At 38.8% G+C, this 19,057-nt stretch overlaps 1 protein-coding gene and 1 long non-coding RNA gene across 2 annotated transcripts; both read left to right on the forward strand.

Moving 5' to 3' along the window:
- Window positions 1-9,170: 9,170 nt before the first annotated feature.
- Window positions 9,171-11,804, forward strand: LOC124289776. Its single transcript, XR_006901758.1, has 3 exons — window positions 9,171-9,346; window positions 11,048-11,152; window positions 11,489-11,804. It is a non-coding gene; the product is annotated as an uncharacterized LOC124289776 (long non-coding RNA).
- Window positions 11,805-13,002: 1,198 nt separating this feature from the next.
- On the forward strand, window positions 13,003-18,485 carry LOC124289771 (receptor-type tyrosine-protein phosphatase T-like). The gene is made up of 12 exons (XM_046726433.1): window positions 13,003-13,082; window positions 13,555-13,694; window positions 13,971-14,050; window positions 14,160-14,247; window positions 14,602-14,675; window positions 14,779-14,815; window positions 15,023-15,120; window positions 15,494-15,619; window positions 15,733-15,884; window positions 16,552-16,687; window positions 16,846-16,973; window positions 17,313-18,485. The coding sequence occupies exons 1-12, from the start codon at window positions 13,003-13,005 to the stop codon at window positions 17,383-17,385; spliced, it is 1,212 nt and encodes a 403-aa protein (XP_046582389.1). The 3' UTR covers window positions 17,386-18,485.
- The last annotated feature ends 572 nt before the right edge of the window (window positions 18,486-19,057 follow it).

Raw genomic sequence — 19,057 nt, forward strand, 5'->3', positions numbered from 1 at the left:
ACTAAATATATGCACTTTCAACAATTACAAATATTTGTGTAATTTATTTCGAACTGTAATAGGTCCAATGTGTTTACAAACATCGATCAGACAGCCGTCATGCCTCTTCGAAGAAATATACGCATTGGTGATTTTGAGAATATTGGAGTCACGTAGCTGCGGCAAAAGCAATACAAATATACTATTTCTTTCCAAACGTCATATTTGTGTGACTGTAAACAGCTTCAGCGCCAAAACGTGGCAAATTTATTTTTCACCCTTGTTTTAGAAACGTTTGAAGAAATATTTTCCAAAATGTCGCCACGAAAACAGGCAAAGTAAAGTGCACGTGCAAGTAAGCGGAAAAGCATGCGGTATCGATAACTATAAAACAAGTCATCCGTTGTGTTTAATTTCGTCATTCGTTTTTGCCTGGTAAAGAGGCAATCATCATGACCTGTCTGAGTGCCGCCAATCGAAACAGCGCCAGGATGAGTGGGTAAGAATTCGTCGACCTTTTCCAGTCTGTGCCGAGTAGTAATTGCTGCCAATGGTGGCCATATCAAGTACGAAATTTAAACTAACGCAATAAATTCTTCTAAAAGTGGCTTATGCGTTTCGTTTTTAAGAGTATATAGTTGAAAAATGTGCTTATTTGAACAACATACAAAAGCATGGCGCAGAAACCTGACTAATTCTATTTCTAGTGGCAAAAGACCGATATGAATTGAATTAATTTAAATTAAAGTTTAAATTAACACACGAAATTTTGCCAAGATCCTGAATTAGAAACTGAAGAGCATTTAACAGATTACTACGTAGTTGTTCCAAGATTCTTTGACATCTTATTACCACGAGGCTGAGTGTTCTAGACTCACAGGCAAAAGTTATTGTGACACAAAAACACCAAAGACAATCAGTGTAAAACATTTTCCGTAATAATTATATTATTACATGGAATGATCAACAGTGCACAAGAATAGTACACGTGGCGCAAGCAGATGAGCCACAGCACCATAAGGGGTTCACAAGCAAGTTCACACTGTCAGTAGCGAATGTGTCCACCTTGTGCATTGATGCAGGTCTGGCGCCTTCGCCTCACTGAAACCACGAAACGTCGATGAGAGTCCTGGTGAAGTTCATTCCATCTGACAGCCTCCGTGGTGTAGTGGTGAGAGCGTCTGCCCGGAGGGCGGAAGGTCGCGGGTTCGATCCCCGACCGCGTCATACCAAAAGACGTTAAAATATGGTACTTGTTGGTCCCTGCCTGGCGCTCGGCATTAATGGGTACAACAAGGACTGGTCGGCTCGAAGTCAGTTTAATGTGTCTGTGTGGGGTATTCATGCTTCACTGCGGCATGGTATCTCAGTGGGCTAACACTATAACACCAGCTAAAGCTAGTACAAGCAGCCGCACATACACATACACACGCATGCACGTCGTCATATGAGCGAAATATTCTCAAGCACGACGTTAAACCCTATTTCACCTCACCTCACCTCATTCCATCTGCTGAGTTCTTCCTGCGTTTCTTGGAGATTTGGATGACGTCGTAAGCGTCGTTCCATTTCCAGACGATTTCAATCAGTGTCAAATCAGGGGTCTTGCGACACATTAAAATTTTCCCCTGGGCGTGGCATTTCAAAAGTCTTCCAGAACGATTAGTAGAGATGTCCTTTCTGACTTCTGCACTTCTTATGACTGTATTGAGTAAACATGATAAAAGTGTGGTTGTCTGGCAAGAGTGAGCATTGCTATTCTCAAATATGTCATGCTTCTTTCATGCCAATGGCATGTTTCTTCGACCATTCTAACACACTCTTTTCCCTGTTCAATCCACAGATTCATTCTCAAGATTTCTCATGACAAAAAGTCCATACCACAATAGCTTTTGGTCAGTAAAGTGCGTTGCAATCTTCGTTTATAGTCTTTTTCTTTGTAACCTGCGATATCGAACCTATATCTGCAAGTGTTGGAGTCAGACAAGACAATCGTTGATTGTATTTTAGGCCACCGGCCCTTGTACAAGCGAGCTGCATACATTAAGACATGGTTAACTGTAAGTATTCGTTACGACGAATAAATGCATATTTAACATAGAGAGCTAGATTACGTAGGTCGGATTCATTATTAATTGCTAATATACTGGTTTAAGCTATCAGTGGTGGTTCCGACAGATAACGTTCTGGGCATGGATTTTCGTAGCTCTCTTAGCGCTAAGATAGTTGTAAGTTAATGTTAATGTATGGCACTTACGACTGTCTTAGCGCTAAGAGAGCTTCGAAAATCTAGGCCCTGGAATATACTTGTAACGTAAATCTTCATAAAATGGACAGTCAAGAGTAAAATGTACTTCATCTTCTACTGAAGAATTACATAAAGGACAAGATCTTTCAGATTTTGAAATGGACAGTTTTCTGCCTCTATTTACCATTAAGTCCAACAAACCTTTTCTATATTTGACAAATATGATTCTGTTACACTTAAAAGTAAGTTTAGATAATAGAGTTCAGGTTGTAATAGAGTTTTATATGTTCTATATAATTCGTAAAGAGAGCTACTTTCTAAAGCGAAATGCCATTCCTGATAAAGCATATTTACCGCTCGATCACGACCAGTGTTTAAGGCATCGTATTTGTAAATTAATATACATAGGATGTCTTCCGCATTCACCGTAAACCCTACAATTTTGAGTAACGAATCCAACACATAAATACTTCTTGCAAGCCATAAGATGTAATCTCTCCAAAAAATCGTATCGTTGAAATCCCCACACGTCCGATCCATATAATAAAATGGGTTGTATCTGTGCGTCAAAGTTAAAATTCCACATGAGATAGATAAAATTGAAATCATTGCTTTCTTTTCACGTAGGAACAAGTCATAGACACAACTTTTTAAACTCCTCGTTATTCCCAGATACTTATATTGATTATCAATAGCAACAGATTTTCCGTGAAGAAACCATTTCTCCTTAGATGCAACAGCGCCACCCCTTTTGAATATGTTAGTTTTGTCTAAATTTACGGATAGTTTCCAGTTTTCAGAATAACTTTCAAGAATATTTAGCTGATTTTGCAAACCAATAATAGTTTCAGATATCAAAATGACATCGTATGCAACGAGAAGCATAAACAGTTCTATCATATCTGGGAACATCTGTACACCATGTTTACCCTTTTGCATAACATCATAATAAAATTCGCTTATGAAAAATGAGAACAAAATCGGACTTACAATGCATCCTTGTCTTATACCCATTGGGCAGTCAATATAATCTGTTACACCAGTACCACATCGTACACAAGGTTTTACATTTGAATACATTGCTTTTAACATAGTTTACATTTCCCCGCCTAAACCGGCATTACGTAAGCAATACCATAAGTTGTGTCTATCTACAGAATCGAATGCTTTCTGAAAATCGACAAAAGCTACATACAGTTTGTGTTTTCGACGGGATAAACATTTATGGATCAGTGCATACAAAGTAACAATATGATCAGTTGTGGACTATTGCTTACGAAAACCAGCTTGATTCTCAGGAATCTTATCTCTCACGTTTGCCCATTTAGAGATTCTAGAGAGTCGAGTATTTAGTATAGAAGTGAAGACTTTGCGGAGAATACTCATAAGATATATTATCCTATAATTATCGGGATTATTAAAGTCACCTTTCTTGGGAATTGGGACAAAAATAGGAATTGAGTCATTTTGACAACTACAAGGACAGGACAGACAGTATACCAACTGGTCTAATACTTCAAATGCTTGAACCGTACGATGATATAAGCTGGACTCACTTAGGGTATGTTAAGAATCAATAAGTCAAACCAGCAAGAGATATGAATATACAACTCAGCCGGAACATAACATGCCTACCTATCTATTATACTTTCTTACTATCACATCATGACAACACAAGCTGCCGTAACAGGGATACGGAGAAAACGGACCCCCTAAAAATAGAGAAAACGGCCACAGCGCTGGAGAGAACGGACACCGAACATGGAGAAAACGGCCTCTGTGCCTAGAGAAAACGGCCAACACCAAGATCAAAGGAGATAATATGATTAATAATATATTCTAAATAACAGAAATTCACTTCATTGCGGATAAACTTTTAAAAATGATTGATTGTTTTTGTTTCGATATCCATAGCGGTTTAACCTTTGAAAATTGATTGGTTATATATCTATATTTTGGCCGTTTTCGCTGGGGTCCGTTTCACTATAACCCACGTAACACATTCTAAATGAAATTCCTCATCTATCCGTACATACTAACTTAAGGTATCAGTGTAAGCAATAATGTTGCTTCCCCTGTCAATCCAAACTGGTCTGCTATACATGGCATGCATATATAATGGATAATACAAATACATGACAATCCCATTCAGGAAAAGCGTACAAACCAATACTTATTAACACAGAAATCACAACAGATTTTACAACATTTATTCAATATAACGGCGTCCTGTAAAACGTTGCACAATATTATCCTGTGTAGGTAATGGGGATACGATGACGTGCCTCAGCCAAATCAGAGAGACTGTCGTTAGTGGCTATAAGCGCCATATATAAGCTTCATCTAATACAATCTCGACTCAGAAAGAATGCTATTACGATTTTTTTCCACCGAGTACGATGAGAAAAAGATAAGAAAACAAACACGCAAGTTTATTTTAGCTGACGTTAGTAAATGAGTTAATAGTTTCTACACAGCAGTGGGAGGAGAGGAGAAAGTTGGCTGTCATTATTGATTAAGACGTTTTATAGTGTTTGGTGTTTACATATTCCCACTGCGGTAGTCAGTCCAAAATACTCCGTTATATTCTGTTTCAGGAAAAGAGGGAAGTCAAAACGGAGGCTGGGTTACTGTACAGTAATTTCATCCTGCTTTCGTGATATTTCTCAAACTAAATTATATTCATTATATTAATTTCTACCACCCATATGAACAGTAAGTGTGTAAGAACGACGCCGCCATTTAAAGGTATCGACATTAAATGGTGGCATCATCCGAGAGAAAGATCTTCATGTGGCGCTCTGTGGTTACAGATCAGATAGTCACGTCGAAGACCTTGTATTTAATAAGACTATTGGGATGTCCACAGTATGGATGAGAAATTGCTAACTTTTAAGTGGTGTAAAACTCAACGGGGCAAAGTTTGAATAGTTTTTCTGCATTCATCCAGTGGTACATTAAATGTTTGCAGGGGCAGAACGAAGGTCATGTTGTCGCTGTCGCACTGGCTGTGAGACCTTATCACCAGGAAATGAAAACGATAAACCACATTAGAAACTTGACAGATTAAATACACGTACACTTCAGAATGATCAATATTACATTGGATGATGATGTCAAAGACACACTTCCACCCCATGGGCAAGGTGAAGGGCAATTTTGAATCATTTATTGTGTTCTAATTGATGACATTCCTTTCAAAATATTTATTTTATATATCTTATTTTATTTTATTTTATTTGCACTTTTTTCAGAGCACAGACCACATTCATTTCAAAATTGCTGTTAGCATTATCCATCAAATATGGTTTGGACTGAACACATCCCGAAAATATATTTTGCCTATATGTATGTAGTGCTTCCCCTACGCATATATGGGAGGGCGCAGTGCCCGCCCTTTTAATCTGGTGCCCTCCCCTTCATTCTAATACAATAACTGACAGTAACACTCTGTGGTTTATAGTTTATGATTCATGTTGAAGTTAAGTGAAATAGCCTTGCTCTTTGAGTCTTTAAAAATCGTATGCATGGAAAACTTAACGTAATACTTTCAAATACTAGGTCATTGCATGTCCATTTCGGAATAAGGGTGAACCTTTTGAAATTCTGTCGCCCTGCCTTTATTTGGACACTGGGACAAACACTTGGATGATGTATATCTTATAATATCCCATATAGAACTAATGTATAGGCAACTTTTCCCCGCCACTCCATTTATTTCTCTGGGACTATTTTGCTGTGGCGGGAGTTTTCCGGGAGATAGTTGCATTAGAAGAGTTACACATATGTGGCTAAACAGTGCGTTTGAAATCCCATCATGATCACAGAAAACTGCTTCGTGCTGTCTATTTACTTGAATGTACGTCATGTGCTTTATCTATATTGTGATGCGCAATGATACTGAATAAGATGCATGAGATGGTTGCTGCATTAGTATGCATGGTTAGTGAAAGCAATAGGTACATGTATAGGGTTTGTGCGTGATATGTACATAATATCTACTGCATGCAACGAAAAGTTTGCTTCAACCGAACTGTATCGTGCAGTGCAAATTATTAAGCTATGATACACAAGCAGGAGGTAGTGGGCCTCTATAGTTACCTCCCTTTAACCACCACCAAAAACGATCACCGCAATCTCTGTTGTCACTTGATCTAAAGAGGGACAGGGAATATAGCACAGATGTGAATAATGTATTTTGACAATTTGATAATCAAGTTGGTTTCTCAGATTCGCAGTTGTGAAATAAGTAAACACGTGTTCATCCACCACCAACATGCTCATGTTGTCAGCTGATGTAAAGTGTATTCATTTTGTATTTCTTCATGTGTTCTTTGGATAGGGTTGAGACGAGTACTCGCGTACAGGAATACGATTCGGGTAGAGCCACTACTCGAGTAGTCGAGTGGTAAACGGGATAGTTGTTTCCCATGACATACGTGAGTTACCGCCCCTTTGAGTGACAACATGGCTCCGTTAAATGTGTCGTATCAGTTTAGACCCAACATGTGGCCATATTTTAAAGTTTATGGAAACAAACTCGTTGTTAATATTTTGCAAATTGCATAATGAAAATTTCTATTTCCCTTTTAACTATTAATTCTAGTTTAAAAATCAGAAACAGGAAATATTTCGAGTAAACATGATTTGTGTCCTTCTTTCATGATTCCCTTGAATTGTAGATGCAGTTTGTTTGCCAGTCGACAACAGGAATTAACAATATTAAGATGTTGATGTCCCATAAACACTTCACGAGCCTCTGCAACCTGCATTTACCTGTCATAAATTAAGCATGCACAGGTATTCTCATCACGCATATTATTAGTCATGTTTGCACCTATGATGATATATGGATTTATCATCCAAAACTGTGTTCCACAGGAGATATCGTTTTGACAGTAGATTTTGTACAATGCCCTGACAATGCTATGACGTCATGAGCTCGATGACGTCACAATGCTATGCCATCGCTGCACTGCAAGTCTAATGGTAGTACAGTGTTCGTAGATGTACATTTTTCATTGAAAACTAATGACGAGTGATTTATGACGATACATAGAACCTCACCCTCGTGTCTACTGATATCAATTATATCAACACACGTTGATAAAGGTAAATATATCTTCGGCAAGCGTAGGATATTTGTAACTTTATCAACTCGTGTTGATATATACTCTCCCCAAAAAGAAACGCATTTAGGAATTTCAACTGTATTTTTATGTTTATTTTGAAACATCTTGTAGGCTTTATGAGTCAATGAAATATAGCGAAATTGCACACTGGGAATGCAGACTTATCCGTCTTTGGCACCAACTCGAGGAAAGTCAGTTTGAGTGTCACATGGAGACGTGTGGTGGCGCTGAAGTCAATACCTCGTGTGACCACCGTGGGCATCCAGAACTGCACGGCATCGCCTCGGCATCGAACGAATAAGTCTCAGAATCTTGTGTTGCGCAATCGCAGCCCACTCTGCCTGTAGTACCTGTGCGAGTTGCTGAAGTGTCTGGGGCTGAGGGTTACGGCGTCGCACCCGTCTGTCCAGGGCATCCCACAGATGTTCGATCGAGTTTAAGTCCGGTGATCTTGAGGGCCAGGGGAGCACATTGATGTTGTGGTTCTGGAGGAAGTCTCTAGTGTGACATGCTGTGAGGGGCCTGGCATTGTCCTGTTGGAATAACTCCCTCTGGCGATCAATGATTGGAAGGAGGTGTGGGCGTAGGATTTCGTCACAGTACCGTTGAGTTGTCAGGTTGCCCTGGATCATCACCAAATCACTTCTCCTACGGCAGGTGAACCCTCCCCACATCATAACACTTCCCCGGCCGAATCTGTCCGCCTGGGGAACGCAAGCGTCGGCGAAACGTTCACGCCGACGTCTGTACACCTGCATTCTTCCATCGCGTCGTTCCAATAGGAATCGTGATTCATCACTGAACCAGATTCTACGCCAATTCGGTAGGTTCCAGGCCTGAACGTTGGTGCACCATTGAACTCGATGTCGACGATGTTGTTGTCGAAGCACAGGGCCAAAATAAGGTCTTCTGGCACGTAAACCAGCCTCTCTCAACCTGTTCCTGACGGTCTGTGCAGAAAGCCTCCTCAATCCGGGTATTTGTCGAGCGGTACAGGTCGCCGTAGCTGTTCGATGACGCAGGTGATATACCCGGATGTAGCGATCCTGCGCCGCAGTGGTCGCTCGAGGTCGCCCACTACGAGGGGCATATGCTACCGCATTCTGCCGGCGATATCTCTACCAGAGCCGTGAAATGGTGCTTTGGTGAACATTCATGCGTCGTGCAACTGCACGTTGAGACTGGTCAGCTTCAAGCAAACCAATGGCGATATGACGGTTGGCTTCACGATATGACGGTTGGCATTTGGCGTTCGTCAACAATATTCCAAATACAGTGAATAATCGACAGACAGCGATCAACCTTTTATACCCATCATTGAGACTATCTGATCCCAAACTTTCACGTGCATTGCATGTGAATTGTGTATTCTGTGACACTACACGCCGAAATTGAAAATCATGCTGTTAAATACGGGTATTTTACGGATGGTGCGTTTTGTTGTGATGTTTCAAAACATAAACACCATAGGACTCATAAACAGAGCAAAACCTTTTGTAAAATGAATAACATTTTAATTCATTGCTACATGAAATTGCTATTTTCATGATGCGTTTCTTTTTTTAGGAGAGTATATTTGATATCAGTAGACACTTTGGTGAGATTCTCTATTTGTTTCCCTTGATACTTTGTCTACTTTAAGTGCTTTAATACTGAATCATGTCCTGTTATAAAATTATAGGGAAAAGTGTCAGTTTCAGTATCATGTCGACTTAATCTCGTTTAATAGTTTAACACTGTACATTTAGAAAGAGGAGACTTGAGGCAAGTTTATGTGATGTCATATGATAGCGAACAGGACATTGAAAGTTCACTGGATGGTACACTGTAGTCTAATTCTATAAAATTTTACAAATAGTTCACGAGGTACTGCGCCTCTCATTGTCCAGCGATGTTATTTATTGACGCTCCTGGCGATATCACGCAACAAACTATATGATATTCGGTTGTAATGACTTACTTTGGCGTTTAGAGAAGACTGCTTGGGGTAAGTAGGTTCTATTTCTTTAACCTGATTGAAGCGTGGCTTAAAGCGGAATATCAATATTGTCGATAATTTGTTTTAAGCTTATATCATAGACACACAAAGTTTATTACTTGTTTCTGAATGCCATTCGTTACACCAGATTAACATTTGAGGAAAGCTTTTTTGTTTTCCCTGTTTTTGTTTCAAATACATATGCAAGAAAAAGTACAAAATTTCAGTTTATGTATTTGTGAAAAGCTATTTCTATTTCAATTAAGTAATGCTAACACTTCCATGCAATATGTATTTATACATCACAGTACAAGGTGGATAACAAATACAATAATGTTCACCGATTTAGTTGGGGATAACACTATTCTTTTCATAACATACGATTCGATGAACACATAAAGCGTTAACAAGAAAGGAAACTCGGTTAACTAGATCGATGTTCTTTTTGACAGAATATGAATTTTGTGCCCGAGTATTCATCCTCTGCTTTCTGAAACTAAGAAAATACTTCTCATTATCCTTATCACTTTGATAATTAATTGATACATTAAGACATAGTTGTTAACTATTGTACATGTGTAATGATCTGGATATCCAAAATTCATTTTACTAAAACTCTACTTCCGCGCGTAGAAAGAATTACTGCATACGTTTAACACGAATGACTCGCAAATCGTAAGTGTCTTTTAAGAAAAATACTTATGATTCCTAATTTCCTCGAAAGATGCAAGCACACCTTGCCTAAACGACAACATAATTTGCGATATACATTTAACTAGTACTCCTGCCGTGTGATGCCTGCCCGCAGACAAACCAGACAATCAAGTGATGGACCAATAACCCAGTGACATGATGACGCAGTTACTGTCTTTGCTGAAACTTAAAACTGTATCTATTACAGGAGTTAACAAAGACATTGCCTTTTAAAAAATATTGTATGCAGATTACTGCATAATTCATGTGATGGAATACGTATTGTGTATGTATTCCTTTAACTTGGCCTGGGAAGGATCTTGTGCAGTTTCCGCCTTCACGCTCGTCGGCCCTTGTCACTTCCAAACTAAGTACTTTGAAGATCTGAGGTCGTAATGCAAAAATATTCAAGCTGCAAATATGATGGAATGAGTAAGGGAACACATGAAAGTATAAATGTTTCTCCATTTATTCCAAGATTTTCACTAACAGTGCAATACAAAGCTTGCGAAGAAACCTGGAAAGTAATTAAGGAATACCTTTGTTTTCAAGAGTAGCCTCAATCGTGTCCATCAATATCAATATATAAGGTGAGGTGAGGTGAAATTGGGTTTTACGTCGTACTTGAGAATATTTCGCTCATATGACGACGTGCATGCGTGTGTATGTGTATGTGCGGCTGCTTGTACTAGCTTTAGCTGGTTTTATAGTGCTAGCCCACTGAGAATGCCGCAGTGAAGCATGAATACCCCACTCAGACACATTATACTGACTCCGAGCCGACCAGTCCTTGTTGTACCCATTAATGCCGAGCGTCAGGCAGGGACCAACAAGTACCATATTTTAACGTCTTTTTGGTATGACGCGGTCGGGGATCGAACCCGCGACCTTCCGCTCTAACCACTACACCACGGAGGCGGTCTCAATATATAAGTATTTAAGGAATTTTACTTCTTTTATAAGATTATTTGTAAGTATGCATGTATTTTTCTGAGTCTGTTTCCTTTTATTTGACAGGTATGGAACACTATTGAAGTGATTACAGCACTACCGCTGGCACCCTAACCATGGCGATTGGATGGTTTATACGACTCTTCATTTCATCATGCCTCATAACAAATGGTAAGATCATGTAGCAATCCTTTATTTGAGCATAGTTGTCTAACATTGAACTAACCCGGCGTTGTACCACTGTATGAGTTATCTAAAATCGTGTATTGTGCAAAATAACTATTTATATATTTTTTAGATACAACAAATAAGTCTATAAAGAACCTGCTTATAAAGAACTGATTTTGTCCCTTCCACTATATTTTAGTCGAAATGCGTGGTTATGGTTATATGAATGTGGTATTATTTCTAAATTGAGAACCGCTCGAAGTAAACTATGTGTCAAAATTCAGCTACATAATTTAACTTATAATTCATTCGCTCAGCCTTTGCGTTCATGTTTCACAGCTTCTGCAGACAGTCATCATTGCACCAACTGTGATGGTAACAACGTGACCTGTGTTGACGGTGTGTGTCTACCTCGCTGTGTCAGTGTGACGTCATCTGGAGAGTGTCTCCAGTGTCGGGACTCCAGGTTCTATGGTAAACAGTGTCAACATGACTGTCCAGACACCTGTCTCAACTCTCGCTGTCAGACGAACAACACCCGTGTTGTGTGTACAGAGGGATGTGTGGCCGGCAAGAAGGGAGATAACTGTGGTGTGAACTGTCCTACAGCCTGTACACAGTGTGAACGTTATGGTGATGGTTGTACAGGACCGTGTCAGAAATACGGTCAGAACTGCACAAAACACCTTGTCCCTCCAACTTACAGGTGGATGTAATTGGATCACAGGGAAGTGTAGAGCCGGGTTACACAGGGGACAAGTGTGATGTTACCCCTCCAACTGTAGAGGTGGATGTAATAGGATCACAGGGGAGTGTGACAGCAGCCGGGTTACACAGGGGACAAGTGTAATGTTACCTGTCCCCCAACTGTAGAGGTGGATGTGATATGAAGACACAGGGAGTGTGACAGCTGTAGCCATACACAGGGGACAAGTGTGGTGTACCTGTCTCTCCATCTGTATGTTTGATAAAGACACATGTGGCAGCTGAATTCGTACGTCTATGCTTCAACATTTCGCGTTCCAACAGGTACTTCTAAGGATAATTCAGTGATAGCTATTTATTAACTTTTCTTTTTGTTTTCAACATTGGGGATCAGTGTTACACAAAGGTGTTGATGATATTATATTGATGTGCTGATTACTATGTGTTACATTTTGCTATAAAGAACTAGAAGAGACCATTTAACCATTATAGGTGCATACTCTTCAAACTATCAAAAGCACAATTGCTGAATAGAATTAAACACTTGAACAAATGTGCTTGATCAAAGTGGACTCGGACACAATTCCTGACGTTGAATTCTGCGGTGTGAATGGGAGACTTCAGATTGGGTCTCTAAAACGGCTAATAATGTGATTTCGGTGGTCGACTCAAACCGGAAATGATTTGTAAATGCAGTGGAACTTCGTTAACGCAGTTTTTACTTCCTCGTTTGAGACGACATGTAAGGTTTTCATGGCCATCTGGGCACGCATTAATTGTTGTTCGACCACACTTTAGTAATTGTCGGATGGATGATATATTAGATAATTCACACCGCTGTACTGATCTGTAACATCAAAATCAATAGTAATGTAACTCCAATTGTCTAAAGCACGTTTGTTTGTAGCTGTTGTTTACATATACATAAAACTGTCATTATTTAATCAAATAGATATAATTAAGCATATACCTGAATGTTAAATTTCATGAACAGAACATGAACAGTCTCCCTATATGTCGATTTCAAAATGTTGGCAAAATTATATGTACAATATCTATTGATCTGCCACCTGAAACAGCAAACAGCATTAACCAACATGGACCGTGAAAATGCACGTGTTTAAAAGCCATATCACTACTTTGCAGACATGTTTACCGTGGGGGCCATACTGACGACAGTAGCTGTGATTATCTGCCTGGCAGTCGCTGCTTGCCTGATACTGAGAAGGTAAATGCTCAGCCATTGGTTCGAATAAATGGCTTAATTTGAATTTTGGCACCTTTTCTTGACTATATAGAGCAAATCGTCTACTGTCGTGGAGTTCATTGCATCCTTTACAACAAGTACTTGATTAAATGTCAGTGTGAGTTCAATTAATCGCATTTTTGTTTTCCATCTTCCAGTGTATAGTAATTATGTAATGGGGACTAAAGTTGGACGATGCACATGTGAGTTCTGAAATAAACTACAGGCAAAAATACCCAAGTGATGCATGGATTCATGCGCCACATAGAATTACCAGGGAATATAATCTGTCACGGAAGCAAAATTAGTTTGTAGTCACAATACACAGCTAATGGCATATTACGACGTTTTTCAAACACCAAAGATGAACTGATTTATCAGTACTGTGTCTTTGGTGTCGAATGAATCTAGTGAATCATGTACATATTTGTTTCTTTTTCTGTTTTTCTCACAGATTCAAACTCAAATTGAAACGCAAAGCAGCTCGGCGTCTCCCTATTTCACAGAACGCGAACCCAGCAGTAAGCCTAGATGACATCAGTGAGGCGTCCGATCTATCTGCCGCTAACCCACTCTATGAACATGCCGGTGCTGGTAAGAGGAACATGCGTTTAACATGTCTTTAGCCTCAAAGTAAACGGACACATTTTCAATATTATTACCAGCAAGAAGTAAAAGATGTGTCATTTTACATAAAGAATTATTCCTTTACCTGAAAGTTTTCACTTAACATCAAAGAGAATTCTAAATGGATTCAAGTTAGATATAGATTTTATCATCATTTGTGAAATATTGTCGTACATCCTGTATATGAGAAACACATAAGTCATTATATGTGTTGTATTAATATATGCTTCTGTCCGTGAGCAGTGCTGAACCTTCCCCACATTAAGATGTGCCCTGAACTTCAGGAAGACAGCTCAGTTGCCCAGATGGCTCAGGAATTTCGGGTTTGTTCAGTTTTATTCTTCATCAATCATTTTTGTAGCTGTAGCTTCAACATACTTTTCACATTAATCTGTGCATGTGGTTTTGACAATATCATTTGATGCTCTTTAGAATCTACCAGCATCTAGTAACCAAGCTTCACACCATGGGCGTCTGACAGAAAACATGACCAAAAACAGATACCAAGACATTCTGCCATGTAAGTAACTACGACTCCAAAACCAGTGTCAAGGTTACTGTTAGTTACAATAATTAAAATATATAGAGATTTACGATTTTAACATTCTCTTAAATGTACAGATTTCCTCTGCACTTTTAATGCCCAATGGGATCTTGTTCCACCTGCTTTTGAAAAAAACATCTTTCTCCAAATGTCTTTGTCCTAGTTACATCGTGTTTGTATTTGTTCTGTGCCTTAGATTTAATTAAATATTAAATATGATATTGTAAGTTTTACTCTGAGATATTTTAACAATAAACCATTCTTCACCAAACGTCCTCCTATACATTGATCACTGAAAGAAAATGTTAACTGCTATGTATGATGTTTCAGTTGACACAACTCGCGTCTGTCTGACAGTAGAGAAGGAGAATCAGAGTGACTATATCAACGCCTCCTACATTGACGTGAGTACATTCAGTCTCAGTGTTTGGGACATTTTCATGGACATCCAGTATTGAGAAGCCTTACTACTTAACTGTTGTTTTAACCTTTCTTTACTTTTTTCAGGGTTACAGGAATCAATCAGAGTACATTGCAACACAAGGTAGTTACATGCATGTTTACTGTTTAGTTCCTCCAAATATTGAAAATAGAAATTCATATCAACGTTCGATAAACAGCACTTCTATAACACAAATCAGTAAAATGTATTCTGTGTAAACAAATTAGCATCAAACTAACAAAATGTCGTGAACATTTGTTTTACAACACTTGCTTCAGATATAACTGTGTATATTAATGTTGATGACAGGTCCACAGAGCCACTTGATGCTGGACTTCTGGAGAATGGTCTGGCAGGTTGAAGCCACCAAGATCGTAATGCTGACAAGACTTGTAGAAGGAGGATTTGTAAGTATCAGAGTAACCTTCATCAGTACGTTGTATTGAAATTCCTATTCTTAAAACCATGTGTGCAATTTAGGTTAGTAAACTGCCCAAGGCTTTTATCGGTATTAATCTGCTGACAATGATGTTATAGGTCATCGTTGTACTGCACGTGGCCGTTAACCTGTCTGGACCCCTTGCATTTCCACGTACCCAGCAGCCTTCCCTGTAAATAAGCTGGATAAAATATGTCTGGATATGTCTGGTGTCTTGACTTCTGCTATACGTTTCCCGTATGTTAGTATTCCCAGAGGTAATCTTGAACAAAGCATGGATTCAGTATTAAAGGGATACAGATAGACAGGTTTTACTGTATACTCCTGTTTTAACCTTGCAGGTGAAGTGTGACAAGTACTGGCCTTGCTGCAGCATGAACTGCAAGACCTACGGGGATGTTTCTGTCCAGTGTGTTGAAGAGAGGGTGTTTGAACACTATACGACAAGACAGTTCGCCGTTTGGAAAGTAATCAATATTTAGTATTTGCTTATTCACCCTTTTGCCTGTCGCATTGTGCATTACGAAAGTAAAATTGTTTTCACAGTATGATCTTAATTTATAAAAAATATGTTTAACAGGCCAACTCTCAAACAAGGAAGATACACCACTTGCACTACACATCGTGGCCGGCACATGGTGTACCAGATGAAGTGACCACGCTAATTGACTTCTATAAGGTGGTCAAGAACACAGATGCAGATGAAGAAGGCCCTACAGTTGTACACTGCAGGTACGCGCACTTGTAATTTTGCATATATACATTTCAACATACCAGGTTATATTGCTGAGCTTAATAATACACATCAGACAAATGTATCTTTCGTACACAAATATCAACATGCTGCAATTGATAACCATGAAAAAACAGAAGGAAGTGAGATTTATGGATATCAACTTCTTTATTATGAGGAACACAACGTTTCGGAGTATAAACGAGCTTTTCAAAGATAACATCAGTGTGACATTATCGTTCAGTTATCGTCAAGTGTACAATTTCCTTCCACTGGTTTGCCAAAGTAAATTAGACATACACGAGATAGACACATTGGGTCTGACTTATCTATGCAAAGAGATTCAGAGTGACAATATGTATTGTGTCAAAAGTAAAGGGATCAGGGTTACTGCTTTCGAGGCATCAATAAGGCTTTCAGAAATGTTTAGTGAGAAGTCTACACGATATTTCCAAATTGACCATATGTCCAGGTACCCAGTGACATTCTATGTTTTCCCACCTTTTTACAAACACCCAGAATCATCTATTAATACTTTGAACACATGATAATGTTATAGTAAGATCTATACATTGGACTATCATAATAAATGATGTTGTCACTTTTACTGGAACTGTCATAATGCGATAACATGTCCTGTAATTATTCTCTCCTGTTTTAATGCAGTGCTGGGGTTGGACGAACGGGGACGTTCCTGGCCCTGGGACATTTGATTGAGCAGTCGAGGTATGAAGGCCAAGCCTGTGTGTTCGCCTGTGTCCAGGGATTCCGACTGCAGCGAATGAATATGGTGAACACAGTGGTGCGTAGACTGATATTTAAGCATTTTAATATGTTATCAATGAGGGTTTAGTTACACTGAACAACAAATAACAATCTGTGTTTGTCATGTTGTCGCATGACATATATGTGTGTATGTTTAAGAAAAGATGGATTCAGGGACTTTAACATATTTTGCAGGAGCAGTACATTCTACTGTACCATGCCCTGGTCGAGGCCCTGAAGACCCGGGGGATACTGCCTGACAATTGTAGACCTGTGTGGCTTCAGTGCCAGCGATGCTGGCAGAACGTCCCCCATCAACCTGTGTAAGCATCATGGTATCATTTACCATATACTGTGAAGTACTCCATTTCAATGATGTGATGAGTTAAAGTTTCAGTTCCCGGTATTCTTTGGCGTAAGCGTATTTTGTACCCATACAAGAAAGACACATAGTCATATCATAACTGAAGCACAATTATTTCTTTCCAGTGACATTCCTCAAATTTTAAATAACTATTTCCATCTGAAATTAGTAGTTTCACTTATTTGAAAAGGGTTGGAAAATAATAATTATATTATTAATTTCACGACGCAGCATCTTGACAAACAACACACTTTTTGTCATGAAGTTACTTCTTCAATCATGTGTTTCACTTTCACAGGTGTAATGGTGTGCTGATGAGACCGGTGGCAAATAGACCCGCGAATGCCCTTTCTCTTCAAGATGCAAGGTGATTCCAGATGGGCTGTCATTGTTCATGCACCTGACTCGAAATTCGACCTTTCGTAAAGTGCCTGTGTATACCACATGTACTCCTCACACGTGTATCCACTGAAGGGTGTTCTGCGTGTTCATCAAGCCACAATTCGCCTCTAGTCTGACACGCCCTTGCTGTTAATTTCTAAATGACGGCCATTTTCATTTTATTACTCTTCAAGTCAGGCTCTGTCCTTAAATGAATGCATTGTCTAAACTGACCGAACTTTTGCGTCTTTATAGAATCGGACATTTTACTGAACATGTTTGGAGTGAGCTTTCGAACCACCAATTATCTCACTTGCATAATTTAGATATGAAAATTCATTTTCGTACGCAATGTTAACAACGTAAAATGTGCGAAAAATATGAGATTTGTTGACATTTCCCAACTTGTATGTACATAAATAATTTTATGCATATTTCTCTATTCACAAAGTCATCATGTTTGTCCTCCGTCTATAGATTATGCACATGTATCAACAATGATGAAGTATACACTCGAGCCTATTTCAGCGCACATATTAATGCAGGCTTGGCATATGTATAAAATGTTCTTGTATAGTTACGATAATGACTTAGTTTCCGTTTGATCATTCTTAAAACTGGGCCCTTTCTTCAGTCATTAGAATCACTGTTATTAATCTGGCTGACTTAATTTTTAATCGGTCATGGTAACGTCTTCTCCAGGTATTCAACCATATATTTCCAAGTACCTATCCGTTACTGAAGTACGTTGTAGATAGTTAAACCATTGGCGTAATTTGAATCCTCAGAAATAATTTAATCTACGAATTAATAATAGATCCATCAAATGAAGTCAGCTGCTGTACATATGTCGTAGCGTACGTAATCTTATTCTAAACAAAACGTATCAATATTTAACTTAGGAGAAATAAGTAAATATGTCCTCATTTTATGGTCCACGATAGAGATAAAACATTTCACGTTTGTTAAATTATATCATGTAACTGCCATGAAACCTCACATGAACTGTGAAGGTGGAGAGAGTCGTCATCTTTGCACATACGTAGAACTTCATGTTTTCTGTATTTTAATAAATAAAACTGTACATGAACTTGGTTTTATGTCTCCATTGTCCCCAATGACCCGTACTTTGCTCTCATGATTTGACATAACATTAACCAAAGGGAGCTTCATGCAAATAGGAAAATGAAATACAAAGTTCTACATGTATATGAAATATTTCCGCCTTACGCTGAATGTCGTAATATTAAGTTTTTGATTATTATACTCTTAAACATACTACCTACAAACTGGAAAGTGAAATTTAACAGAACAGACATATTTTCCAAATTGGGTCAAAAGCTTCGTCCGACATTAATTTAGCCATTACCACATGAATATAGTTCAGGAAACAAGGAATTATATTAAAGCTCATTGTATTAATATTTAAATAATGCACACAATATAGAATCGAGGAAAATGGAATGTGAGTCAGTGACAAGAGCAAAGAGCATGTCATCGTCGGTGTCATGTTGACACAGATATTGCTTCCTCTGAATGGGGACGATATTAAAACTGAGTTCCAGACACGGAACACGTGCAAATTTTTTGTTCTATTTTCACTCAGATCAGTTTGTAACCTGATAATTCTGGTAGATATTTGAGCAACGTGAACGTATTATA

Source organism: Haliotis rubra, unplaced genomic scaffold, assembly GCF_003918875.1.
Source record: "Haliotis rubra isolate DU_JTF1 unplaced genomic scaffold, ASM391887v1 Scf449, whole genome shotgun sequence".
NCBI classification, from domain to species: Eukaryota; Metazoa; Mollusca; class Gastropoda; order Lepetellida; family Haliotidae; genus Haliotis; species Haliotis rubra.